Source organism: Aquarana catesbeiana, linkage group LG01 (assembly GCF_042186555.1).
Source record: "Aquarana catesbeiana isolate 2022-GZ linkage group LG01, ASM4218655v1, whole genome shotgun sequence".
Classification (NCBI taxonomy): domain Eukaryota; kingdom Metazoa; phylum Chordata; class Amphibia; order Anura; family Ranidae; genus Aquarana; species Aquarana catesbeiana.
In genome coordinates this window covers 405,814,631-405,827,978 of record NC_133324.1, presented here as the reverse complement: position 1 = coordinate 405,827,978, position 13,348 = coordinate 405,814,631, and the positions used below count along the sequence as shown (strand labels likewise).

The following is a 13,348-nucleotide window of genomic DNA, read 5'->3' as shown; positions in this document are numbered from 1 at the left end:
ATAAAGCTTGCAGATAGCATTCTTTAACTTGCCCTGAAAAGAGCCAAGATTGTGTGTTGGTGTGTGGCCCGCAAGAGAGTACATTTGGGTGTCCTTATAGAGTTTGTAACACATGTATTTTCTCTTTGTATTTTGTTTGCTATGCCTTTGCAAAACGGGGGGGGGGGGGGGGGGGGGGTCGGGGGGAATATTAACCCTGAAATATTTTTGATGTTGTCAATGTGTGTCGTTTGTAGGTTGTTTCACTTTGATTTGTCTGTGCTGCATCATTTTGCAAAATCGTCTTCAAGATGTTTTGACTAATTAATGATTAACTCCTTAATAGATGTCCGTTTGTGGGCGCACTCCTGTTAATTTTCTTTGCAAAATGGTCAGACCTCAAAACCATATTCTATTAGTGTCCCAAATTAACATGTGTTTTTTGCTTTCCTTGTTCTTCTTGCTCTTTTCCAAGTCCTGTTTTGTTGACCAATAAAATTTGTAGCAAATTTTTATGTTATGTGTTTTGTTAATTTTCATGCAACAGATTTCCCAGCTGCAGCTTAACTATGCTGATTGGCATGGCAAAACAAAAGAAGGTGTGATTTGTCTAAAAGCTACTTTCCTGGTGCCTTCATGGAAGCATATGCATGCATATGCCATGGATAGTCACCAGGAAAGGAAAATTACAGAGCGGTAAGTATTACATTTTCCATTTTAACGCAGTGGTTCTCGCCTCATTCCTCACTTTTAAAATTTTGGTTGGATGCGTCTATGTACTGTTTTGCTATTATGATACAATGTACTTCCTTGAATATCCCTGATGAAGGAGACTACGGTTCATCTCTGAAACGTCGTTGGGTTTAATATTTTGTATCATGTCTTATCTGCCAAACGTTTGTACATCATAATGCATCCATTTGTACTTGTCTATTCTTTATTCATTATGTGTTTTTTGTCTATATATAATAAACTTTATACATTTTTACACAATTTTTGGTATGGTAGTGCCTTCAAAGTCCCACCCCTAGGGGGTTTCTCCATGTCCAAGGTGAGTAAAGTGGTCTGCTTACCCGATGGCGATGACTACTATTACAGCAGTCTCGCCCAGTGCAGGGATATCGGTATCTTTTGTGTTTTTATTCAAGATCAATGAAAACCTGCAAACATGGCCTGTTGGGGGTACTTGAGGACAGGGTTGAGAACCACTGATTGAGAGCACTGAGCTAAAATCGAGTTTAAGACAATCCTATTCTAATTGTGGACATTTGAGGATAACCGAGTGTTAGAACCCCTGCTTGTCTTTTTTAGGTTAGGCATTGTGTCCCTTTTCTTAAAATTGGCTTCCCTTCCTGTCACATAGCCAAACAGGAAGTGAGGGTAAAACCCTACCAATGTCTTTCCTTGGGGACACACAGGTCAATCTAACTAGTGTCCCAATTAGGCAAATTGCACTCTAGCACTTTGTTGTGTACACCCCACATTATTAGGTATTTTGGGGTTTATTAAGGGCAAATTCACTCTGCAATACAAGTGTACTCGATGTAAATCTGAGGGAAAGCACTGGTGATTTTATCATCCAATCATGTAGAAGCAAAGATGGTGTTTTTTTATTTTCCTTGCATGTCCCCCTCGTATCTCCTGCAACTGCACTTCCAAGTGCACTTGTAGTGCAAAGTGGATTTGCCATTAGTAAATAAACCCCAAAGTCCAAGATACCTAATAATTTGGGGTGTACAGAGCAAAATGCTAGAGTGCAATTTACTTAATGGGGAAGCTATTTAGATTGACCTGTGTGTCCCCAAGGAAAGACATTGGTAGGGTTTTACGCTCACTTCCTGTTTGGCTATGTCACAGGAAGTCAATAAATTTGAAGAAGAAAGTGGCAAAATTTGGGAGGTGTCTTCACCCTATCAGGGGTGCAGACATCCCCAAAAACTGACAAGACTTCTAATCCCTCTGCAAGAAAGGATTTCATTTTGTTTTGTCTTTGCAAAGACACATCCCTAAGCTCAACTGTGATGCATGTCAATGGCCCATTTAGACCTTGTTTAATAGAAAACACCAGTTGCCTTTCACCATAAACATTTGTTAGTCCAGTCCTGGAAATCTGCATCCGCTTTACTATTAATTTCCCTAAAAATTGGGTTCCTGCAGCTAGATGCGCCAAATGCATCTAGATGCGCAACTGCTGTGTGCGCGGAGGTATGTACCGATGGCGCATATCTGGTTCCCGGTAGCAGTGGCCAGCACACAGGAATGACAACACGCCCCTACAGGAAGTTGCTTGTACTGCTGCTAATTTCTTCCCACCACCATGCCCCACTCACTGTTCTCTGAGGAAGTGATGATCCTTACTTGCAAATTAAGAAAATTAAGAAATTTAAATTTATTTTTCTTAACATGGGGTGGTGTTTGTGTAGTTCCCTAACACACATTCATACATATTAGGGCCAATTTAGACAGGATCCGATTTACCTTCCAGCATGTTTTTAGAGTGTGGGAGAAAACTGGAGTACCTGGAGGAAGCCCACGCAGGCACAGGGAGAACATGCAAACTCCAGGCAGATGGTGTCATGGGCGGGATTCAAACCAGCGACCCTTTTTGCTGCTAGGTGAAAGTGCTAACCACTACACCACTGTGCTGCCCAAATATATCTCTATATCCTTGTATAATGCTCAAAAAATATCGTTAGGAAAATACAAGTGGGTCATGGCACATCTACATTCCAAATTTGGCACTTAAGATGGTCATACACTATGCAATCTGATTGACCAATCTCTGTACAACTCGCTATTTCGGCAAAATAGGCAATGGGAAGACGCACTTGAACAATTAATTCAAATTATAGGAAATCAAACAAGCTCTTGCACTAAATCTAATTTTTTTAAGATCTAACCGATTGCAGTATATGGTCACCTTTAACCACTTGCCGACTGCTGGGCATCCATGGACGTCCTGGGCTTTATGGTGGTATATCTGAATGATGCCTGAAGCTACAGGCATCATTCAGATATCGGCGTTTTCAGCCGGCGATTTCCTACACCATAAGAATGATCATAGTGGCTAGTCAGCCATTAGATCATTCTTACGCGCGGCGAGAGGGGACATCCGCCCTCCGGTGCTTCTACCGACTCACCTCTGCGATTGGTGAGTTGGAGAGCGGATTCGCCGGCCCCGGATATCCACCCTAGAGGTTTCCGGCGAACCAGATGGTCGCCGGAGTCTCCATGATCGTCGGAAGCCAGGCGTGATGTTATGACTTCACGCCGGGCCTCTGCATTAAAAAAGAAACGGCTCTGCCGCGGCTGGGAAGCGGTGATCGTTTTTTAATTTTTTTTTATTTTAGGCTTCCCAGCCTAGAGGTGAGATGTGGGGTCTTATTGACCCCATATCTCACTGTAAGGAGGTCCTGTCATGCCATATTCAATTATTACAAGGGATGTTTACATCCCTTGTAATAGGAATAAAAGTGATGAAAACATTTTTTTTTTTAAAGTGTCAAATTAGAAAATTTTAAGTAAAACTAACAATAAAAAAAAAAACACAATTTTTTAAAGTGCCCCTGTCCCCGTGTTCTCGCACGCAGAAGCGAACGCATACGTAAGTCCCACCCACATATGAAAACGGTGTTGAAACCACACATGTGAGGTGTCACCGCGAACGTTAGAGCGAGAGCAATAATTCTAGCCCTAGACCTCCTCTGTAACTCAAAACATGTAACCATAACATTTTTTTAAAGGGTCGCCTATGGGGATTTTTAAGTACCGAAGTTTGGCGCCATTCCACGAGCGTGTGCAATTTTGAAGCGTGACATGTTAGGTATCTATTTACTCGGCGCAACTTCATCTTTAACATTATGCAAACAAATTGGGCCAACTTTACTGTTTTGTTTTTTTAAAGCATGAAAAACGCGTTTGAAAAGTTGCTGTGCAAATACCGTGCAAGATAAAAAGTTGCAATGACCACCATTGTATTCTCTAGGGTCTCTGCTAAAAAAACATATATGTTTGTATGTAATTTTCTAGCAAAAAAATGATGATTTTTACATGTAGGAGAGAAATGTCAGAATTGGCCTGGTGGGTAAGTGGTTAAAGATCAAGATCAGAAAATATTATTTTATTGGGTTTAGAAACACTTCTCTGTTCTTTTAATGTATTAAAAGATTTGGGTAAAAATTGAAGAAAAAAAAAAAAAAAAAACATTTTAAAGATATATTACAAGTAATAGGAATGAGATTAGCATCAAAAGGGTTAATTAACTGAGAACACCTACTAATTGCCTAACAAGACACATCCAAAGAGATGAAATTGACCAATTGTATTGCGTGTGTGCTATTATCAATGAGAAAACTGCAGTTACCCTAGCACTAGTTGCAGTTTACAAATTTATTATTGTTTTGCGCTTCAAAGTGCGTCGGTTCGCACGTTCAGTTAATGACTTTTCCATCGCACCAATCAAGGTATGAACTGGCACAACGCATTCTTCTTAGTAAATCAGTCCCAAAAAGAGTTGCTTTGAAAGTTTGTGACAAATTTGTTATTTTGTAATATTAAGGCTCCGTTCACACTAATGCGATTTCAGATGCGACTTGAGTCACATTGTTTTCAATGGTACCTATATACACACCAATGCAACTCAGCATGTTGTGATTTTGGAAAAGGTTCCTGTACTACCTGGTGCAATTCCTGTGTAAATTTGGCCTCAAAGAATATGCAAATCGCATCCAAGTTGCGCTGCATAATCATACTGAAAATCGGATCAAAATCAGATTACAACAGGGTGAACCTAGCCTTAGTTTAATGCCCCAATGGTCAGTGTTTGCTAACTTTAACGACAGATCTTCCTTGGGATTTAATTAACAAATTTCACTGCAAGGTTTTTATCCACCAAGCTTGTTAAAGAGGTTGTAAACTAATGATTACTAAATAATCCAAAAAACTGCAAAGAATATGTAGGAAAAATAGAATATGTGCCAAGGAAACCAAATAAATGCACACACTCTGGATTCTTATTTGCAAAAGGTAGTATAAAGCAAAACACTAATAGCATCTTTGTAAATATTCGCTTTCAGAACAAGGTAGCAAAGCAAAAATCTCTAAAATTCTATTAACGACTCAACTCTTGCTGTCACCAGAAGAAAAACAGAACTACCAAAAATAACAAATGAACTAAAGCCACCTATACTTACCCTCCAGCTGAGTGATGTCCCTCTACAGCAGTGGGGTTAAGCGATTTTTTGCGGGCAATTTGATGGGGCAATGGCTGGTGTTGGCACTTCAAGCATCACGGCACTATGGTTGTTATGGTGTCAGGATGATTGAAGCGCATTGTTTTTATTATAACATTGTAATATAAAATGAAATAGTTCAACTCACAGATTCATGCAGAATCAGTATGAGCCCTGAGCGCATCACTTGCCACTGTCACCTGCCACCAAATGTAGCTGGTCACTTGCCGCGTCGCCTGCCACCAGATGAAAATGTCACTTGCCACGCTGCCTGCCGCCAGATGAGGATGTCACTTGCCACGCTGCCCGCCACCAGATGAGGATGTCACTTGCCACGCTGCCCGCCACCAGATGAGGATGTCACTTGCCACGCTGCCTGCCACCAGATGAGGATGTCACTTGCCACGCTGCCTGCCACCAGATGAGGATGTCACTTGCCACGCTGCCTGCCATTAGATGAGGATGTCACCTGCCACATTGCCTGCCACCAGATGAGGATGTCACTTGCCACGTCGCCTGCGACTAGAAGATGAGGATGTCTCTTGCCACGCTGCCTGCCACCAGATGAGGATGTCACTTGCCACGCTGCCTGCCATCAGATGAGGATGTCACTTGCCACGCTGCCTGCCACCAGATGAGGATGTCACCTGCCACCAGATGAGGATGTCACTTGCCACGTCGCCTGCGACTAGAAGATGAGGATGTCTCTTGCCACGCTGTCTGCCACCAGATGAGGAAGTCACTTGCCACGTCGCCTGCCACCAGATGAGGATGTCACTTGCCACGCTGTCTGCCGCTAGATGAGGATGTCACTTGCCACGTCGCCTGCCAGTGCCACCAGACGTGGATTGTCACAGTATTGGTGGCAGCACTGGTCCATTTATCACAGAGGCAGGCCTCTGTACAGTGGTCGGTTCTAAGTGAGGGCAGAAGAGCGGTGATGTGGTGCGAGCGGTGAGAGATGATGTCCTCTCTCTGCTCCCCCGCTGCACCTCAGTCATTAAAAAGGGCTGCGCTGTGCTGGGGGAAGAGCGGTGATGTGGGGCGGGCGGAGAGAGGTGATGTTATCTCTGCTCGCCAGCACGCTTCTCTCGTCCGCCCCTCTGATCCACCCGGCTTACTCATCCGCCCGCCCACCTTGCTCTCTCATGCCACCTATCCCCCCCAGCCCGGCTGCAGAGAGGCCACAGCCCGGTGGTTGGGAACCCCTGCTCTACAGCACCAACATCTTTACCTGGTCTCCTTCTGGGTTCAGCCAACATGATGGTTGGCCCAGGATAAGGCCACTCCCATGCAGGGAAGTAAAAAAATCCTGGCACAATGGCATACCAAGAACGTACACCGAGCAGTACAGTGGCTAGTCTGCAAGCCAGAAGGTAACAAACTTTAACTGCAAAAGAGACTTGTGGGTTAATTTACTAAACCTGGAGAGTGCAAAATCTGATGCAGCTCTGCACAAAAACCAATCAGCTTCCAGGTTTTTTTTTTTGTCAAAGTTTAAATTGGTGTTCCAGCCGCCCACGATGTCGCCCCCCTGAGGCCGATCCGTCCATCGGCCGCCATTCCAACTAAGGGAAACCAGCAGTGGAGCCTTTCGGCTTCACTGCCGGTTTCCAACTGAGCATGCGCGAGTCCCAAGCTGAAGTTAGAAGCCAATTGGCTACTACGCACAGGTGCACCAGATTTTGTACTTTCCAGTTATTTAAAACACATACTCCTGGAAGATTCACCTGTGGTAAATGTTTGGTGGATGTCAAATTCAATGCTTTATTATTATGTCCCATAGTAGATCTCTTCTGCAGTGAAAAGCTTTTCTGCTTGTCAATTTGTGCTGTCTTTGTAGGAGGTGCAGGATGCAAAATGGGAAATCTTGTGATACCCACTTATCACAGGCAGGTGATTTGTTATTTATCTTGCATTGGCAGAATTTGGCATTGAATACGATCACCAGTTTCATTTTTCTCACCCATTTGTCTTCAACACAAAGCCCTTGGGCCAAATTCTCCTACAATTTATTTATTTCAGTTATACTTGTTACTACTCGCTTTCAGTCCACAGCTGTATATAAACGGTATACATCAATGATTAAAAAAAAACATGTCTAATAAATAGAACTGCCAAGTTAACCTACCAAAAAATAGGGCTTTCACCAGGCTCTTTAACCTTGTAGTATTCCTTGTCTTGTGGTAATACCTTTGTCAATCCAAAATCTCCAATCTTTACTCTGTTTTCATTTTCAACCAAAACGTTTCTAGTCGCCAAGTCTCTGTGTATATACCGTTTAATTGTAAGATATTCCATACCCTGTAAAAATAAAATATATGTTTTAACAACTGCCAGAATACAACTGTATAGCAGTTCATCTAAACAAATAAAAAAATCAAGGTTCAGTGATATCTTCCCAGAGCTTTCAACGGTTTTCCCTTAGCATTTCAGTAGTAGTTGTTCCTATAGAATGGGGCATTCCTCTATCCTACCAATGCCGACATGGGCACCCTTCTCTTGTAATCTCTCTAACCCAATTAAGACTACATGGTATGTGTTACACAAAATCACACATATACCACCTCTAGCGGTTTCTCTTCTTGCAAGAATACAAAGATGCTGCAGCCATCAGAAATGTAAAGTTACCCAAGAATAAAAAAGCAGAGCAGGTGTAAAAATGATAGCAGCGACCAAGTAAAACAACCACACTGAAGGTTTGTAACCAAAACTTGGGAAGGAATCAGTCTTTTTTAAGTAGTAGCAGACATTTCACAGGTAATGTGGTCATTTTTTCCTTGGGCAACTATAAGCTGCTGAGATAAAGCCACCTCACTAACTAACTAATTTTAAAAGAAACGTACTGTAAAAATACAGAAAAGTTACAGCTGAAAATGCCAAACTACATGGCTGTCATTTTAGGATATCCTGACCTGTAATGTGTAGGCAGATTAAGACTACTGACATTCAAATCATGTTTTTTCTGAATCTTTGACTCAGACAGTACTGCCTCGAGAGACTACCAAAAAACTAGTATCCATACTGGTATTTTTAGGATATTACAAAATGTATCTTAGTACGGGTTTCCTTCAGTTACTATTATGACAATGTCTGCCTAGGCAGGCTATTGGTTATACACAATAAAGGAAACATACAGTTTCATGTCAATCCTACCTTGCATATCTGTGTGGAATATTGAAGAAGTTTTTTAAAATCCAGCCTTTCCCTGTGCTTTTGCAAGTAGTCTCTTAGACTTCCATATGGTAAATACTCCATTATCAGTCTAAGATTTCTTCGACCTTGTAAATACAAAAAAAACGATAATATTTCAGTTAATTTTTGAGGGGAAAAAAAGAACACAATCTGATAGCACAGTCAAAAGATAGGATTGCCAATACACATTACACATGTTTTTCTAATTGGTAGATCAACCCCATTCTTTTGTTTGTATTTCTCTTCAAGTTGATTCATTACTTCATTCTCATGGTATTTTCTCAACTCAACGTTCAATTTACAAAGATACTGACACATACTGCAAGGTTAATAATGCTAAATGTCATTTTTTAATGGAATAGAGATTTAGCTATTTTAAAGTTTAATTATTTTATCACTGCCTCAAATAGCCCCATTTTTTGTTCTCTTTAAGACACCTCGCATAAGGTCACAAATTTACCAGTCAGAATGTACATGTGTAATTTCATTTAAATAGATTTTTATGATGAGTGTCGGGATTTCCCTGTGGCTTCTTATCCATTATTTTCCTCTCACCCCTCCATCTATTCCCCCATACCATGCCCTTGTTCCTGCCCTCCATCATACATAGCTGTATTTCTGGCTACCGATAAGAAGTGACTATTCGGTCTCATTACAGCTCAGGACTACGTTTTTTTGTTTTATTTCTTGATGATAATTTTTGCCTAATGTATGCTTTTTTCATACAATGTTGGATTATACGTATCCCTTTTCGTTCATACTTTATTTGTCTATGTTTTGTTATGATGACAAGCTAAGAATTGGCTTTGTTCCAATGTTATTTCTGTTACTACCAGATCTTTTCAATAAAAATATTGAAATATACATTTATTTTTACATGTTAAAAAACACAAGCATTGATAATCTAAAAATACACGCAGTAAATTTAGCTCATCTGTATAACAAAACCTGTAGTGAAAAAAAAAACAAAAAACACAAAGCACAATTAACCAATAATGCATGTTAATGAACTGATGCTACAGTGGTGGATGAGTGCTTCATGGCACACTTCATACCTTATGGCTACTCAAATACCCAGCTCCCCCCATTTACTAAAACAGCACAGCATACTCCTTATGTCATATTATGTCTGTAATGCTATCTATCAAAAAATGCTTATACATCATTATCCAATCCAGAAAAAGCAAGAGTTTTAGTAAATCTTGTGCACCCCTGCTGGAGGATGTCAGTCCCACAGCATCAGAACAATAAATAGCTGCCTGCTGCATAACTCATTTTTCAGATTGTTATAATTGTATTACCATATACAGTGGCAAAAATTATTAATTTGATCCCCTGCAGATTTTGGAAGTTTGCCCACTTACAAAGAAATTAAGGGTCTATAATTTTTTTTTTATTATAGGTGTATTTTACATTATAGAGACAGAGTATCAACCAAAAATTCTGAAAAAACACATAATACAAATGTTGTAAATTGAGTTGCAGTTCAGTGAGTAAAATAAGTATCTGATGCCCTAACAACCAACAATACTTCTGGCTCCCAGAGACTGGCTAAAGTATGTGCTCATGTGGTGCACAGATTAGTCCTGTTAATTTAAAAAGGTGCTCCTAATGACAACTCCTTATGTGTATAAAAAAAAAAAAAGACACCTGTCCACAGAATCTCTTTCCTCCATTCAAACCTCACCATCATGGGCAAGACCAAAGAGCTATCAAAGGACATCAGGGACAAGATTGTAGACCTGCACAAGACTGGAATGGGCTACAAGACCATCGGCAACACGCTTGGTGAGAAGGAGACAACTGTTGGAGCGATTATTCAAATACAAAATAATAATCAATTGCCCATGGTCTGGAGCTCCATGCAAGATTTCGCCTCATAGGGTAAGGATGATCATGAGGAAAGTGAGGGATCAGCCCAGAACTAAATGGAAGGAGCTTGTGAATGATCTCAAGGCAGTTGGGACCACAGTCACCAAACAATCCATTGGTACCACAACACGCTGCCATGAAATCCTGCAGCGGCCGCAAGGTCCCCCTCCTCAAAAAGACACATTTACAAGCCCATATGAAGTTTGCCAATGAACTAAGTGAATCAAAGAAGGATTGAGAGAAAGTGCAGTGGTCAGATGAGACCAAAATTGAGCTCTTTGGCATTAACTCGACTCGCTATGTTTGGCGGAAGAAAAATGCTGATTATGACCCTATGAACACCATTCCTACAGTCAAGCACGGAGGTGGAAACATTATGCTTTGGGGCTGTTTCTCCGCTAAAGATACAGGCCGACTTTGCCGCATTGAAGGGCTAATGTATGGGGCCATGTATTGCAAAATCTTGGATGAGAACCCTGTTCCCTTAGCCAGAACATGAAGATGGGTCGTGGATTGGTCTTCCAGCTTGACAATAACCCAAAACATACCACCAAGGCAGCAAAGAAGTGGTGGGGGGCGGGAACCCGATTTTGACAGGTACCTGCTCCCACTTCCGTTCCAATCACCTTAGGCGATTGAAAGCAGAAGTCCCCCCCCCCCCGACGTCTGGGACACATGACAGGTCCTAGAAGACTTATGGACCAGTCACAGAGCGCAGTGTTGCTTGCACATGCGCAGTGGGCACCCGGAAGACGCAAGCTGTCACAGCTGGGTGCCCATAGTTAAGATGCCGGTGCTGCTGAGGCGATGTGAAATCGGCTGGGATGAGTGCACCACTGGATCGTGGGATAGGTGAGAGTGTGTTTATTAAAATTCAGCAGCTACAGTTTTTGTAGCTGCTGACTTTTAATAAAACACAAAAATGACTGGAACTCGGTTTTAAGGTCATGAAGTGGTCTAGCCAGTCCCCAGACCTTAATCCTATAGAAAATTGATGGAGAGCTGAAACTTTGAGTTGCCAAGCGACAGCCAAGAAACCTTAAGGATTTAGAGAAGATCAGTAAAGAAGAGCAAATCCCTCCTGAGATGTGTGCTAACCTGGTAACCAACCACAAGAAACATCTTACCTCTGTGCTTGCCAGCAAGGTTATCTCCACTAAGTACTAAGTTATGTTTTGCTTGGGGATCAAATACTTATTTTACTCACTGAACTGCAACTCAATTTATAACATTTGTGTTTTTTCCTGGATTTTTGGTTGATATTCTGTCTCTATCATTTAAAATACATGTATGATAAAAATTACAGACCATTAATTTCTTTGTAAGTGGGCAAACTTACGAAATCTGCAGGTGATCAAATAGGATTTTTTCTACAGCTTACCTGTAAAATCCTATTCTTGGAGTACATCATGGGACACAGAGCAGTCATTACTATATGGGTTATACGCCACCTACTGGTGAATGGATACTGGTAAATCAATCAAACAAGACGTCCTCCCCTATAAAACCCCTACACAGGAAGTACCTCAGTTTTGTAGCAAGCAATAAACTTCCCAGAAAAGAGGGGAGGGATCTCTGTGTCCTGTGATGTACTCCAAGAAAAGAATTTTACAGGTCTCCTCCATGTTCTTGACATCCACCTGGTAAAAACTCTGTGGATGTATAAACAAAGACCAAATAGCAGTCTTGCACACCTGGACCACTGACACCTGATGGCGGATGGCCCAAGATACTCCCACACACCTGGTAGAGAATCTCTCCCCAGACAAAAATTGGATTTTGCTCATTAAAATCATAGGCATCATTGATAAACTGGCAGATCCACTGCTAAACATTCGTCCTGGGTACTGCCTGCTATTCCTGGGCTCTTCTGGCTGCACAAATCAGGATTCCTGACCTGTGCCGACAACTCAAGTAGACCCTGAGTGTCTTTCTCCTGCCGACTGTGGATTAGAAGAAATATAAAAAAGCAAGACACTGTCCTGATTCAAGTGAAAACTAGAAACCACTCAAGGCAATAGAGATGGATTAGGGAGCAACATCACCTTATGATGTGCAACCAAGAACGGCTCCTTGCATGAAAGCCGCCAGCTCTGACACTCAACTTAGTGAAATGATAGCAACCAAAGAACCCATCTTCCGATATAAGGGACTAAGAGTCTCCCAATTGGTTAAAAAAATGGCCTCTGCAAAGACAGCCAAAAGCGAATCCCAGTCCCAAGGACACAAGAGTGGCATGACATGTGGGACTATCTACACTACAAGCTGCATGAAGTATGAATCCAGGAGTGAGAAACCATGGCCTCTGGAAAAAATGTATAGGGATGAACTCGAACCCTTAATGGTACTTAAGGCCAATCTCCTGTCCCCTACTGATTGGAGAAAGAAAATAAAAATTTCTCACTCATATTTCTGTGGGCGCCACTTCCTGGCTTCCCCCAGGAAAAAAATATTTCCAAGTCCTGTAATCGATGTTCCCTGAAACCAGCTTCCAGGGCTCAACAGTGTGGAGATACAGGGCTCAAGACCATTAGGTCCCGCTGGACAGGGAGTGTTCAAGGAGCGACCCCCGCAAGCCTCGTTATGTCAGCGTACTAAGCCCTCCTGGGCTAATTTGGCTAATACTATTATCAGTGTTACCACCTCCCGGATTCTTCGCAAAAGATGAGGGAAAAGTCAAAACAGGGGGAAAGCATCAAATAAGGGAGAACTGGTCCCTAAGGTGTTACCAGTGCATCTGCCCCTATTGCAGGTGGGACTTTCGTCACCCAGACACAACCTGTTCCAACTTGTTGTGGAACTTGGAACCTAGTAGATCCACCTGCAGAGTTCCTCCTGCCATTATTCTATACCTGGAGTATGTACTAGTGATAGAGACAGAACTTGTTGTACGGTCTCAGACAGAATGTGGTTCACCTTCCTGAGCCGCATGACTCTTGGTGGTTGCTATATATGCCTGCATAGGCATTTCCGGATTACACCTACAACTGGTTTGTCACAACATCCAGAGCAAGGCATACTGGCCAAAAATCCAAGATATTGATGGGCAGTATTTTCCCCTGTGGAGACCA

At 41.9% G+C, this 13,348-nt stretch overlaps 1 protein-coding gene across 4 annotated transcripts in view; it reads right to left on the bottom strand.

Annotated features, from left to right (window-relative positions):
• The window catches only part of JAK2 (Janus kinase 2), a 338,377-nt gene that overhangs the window by 24,914 nt on the left and 300,115 nt on the right, over positions 1–13,348 (bottom strand). For all 4 annotated transcript variants that reach the window (XM_073635018.1, XM_073635011.1, XM_073635003.1 and 1 more), the window contains 2 exons: positions 8,367–8,491; positions 7,342–7,514 (listed from right to left, as the gene is read on the bottom strand). In XM_073635018.1, coding sequence (XP_073491119.1) covers positions 7,342–7,514; positions 8,367–8,491 — 298 coding nt within the window. The remainder of the gene's footprint in view (positions 1–7,341; positions 7,515–8,366; positions 8,492–13,348) is intronic.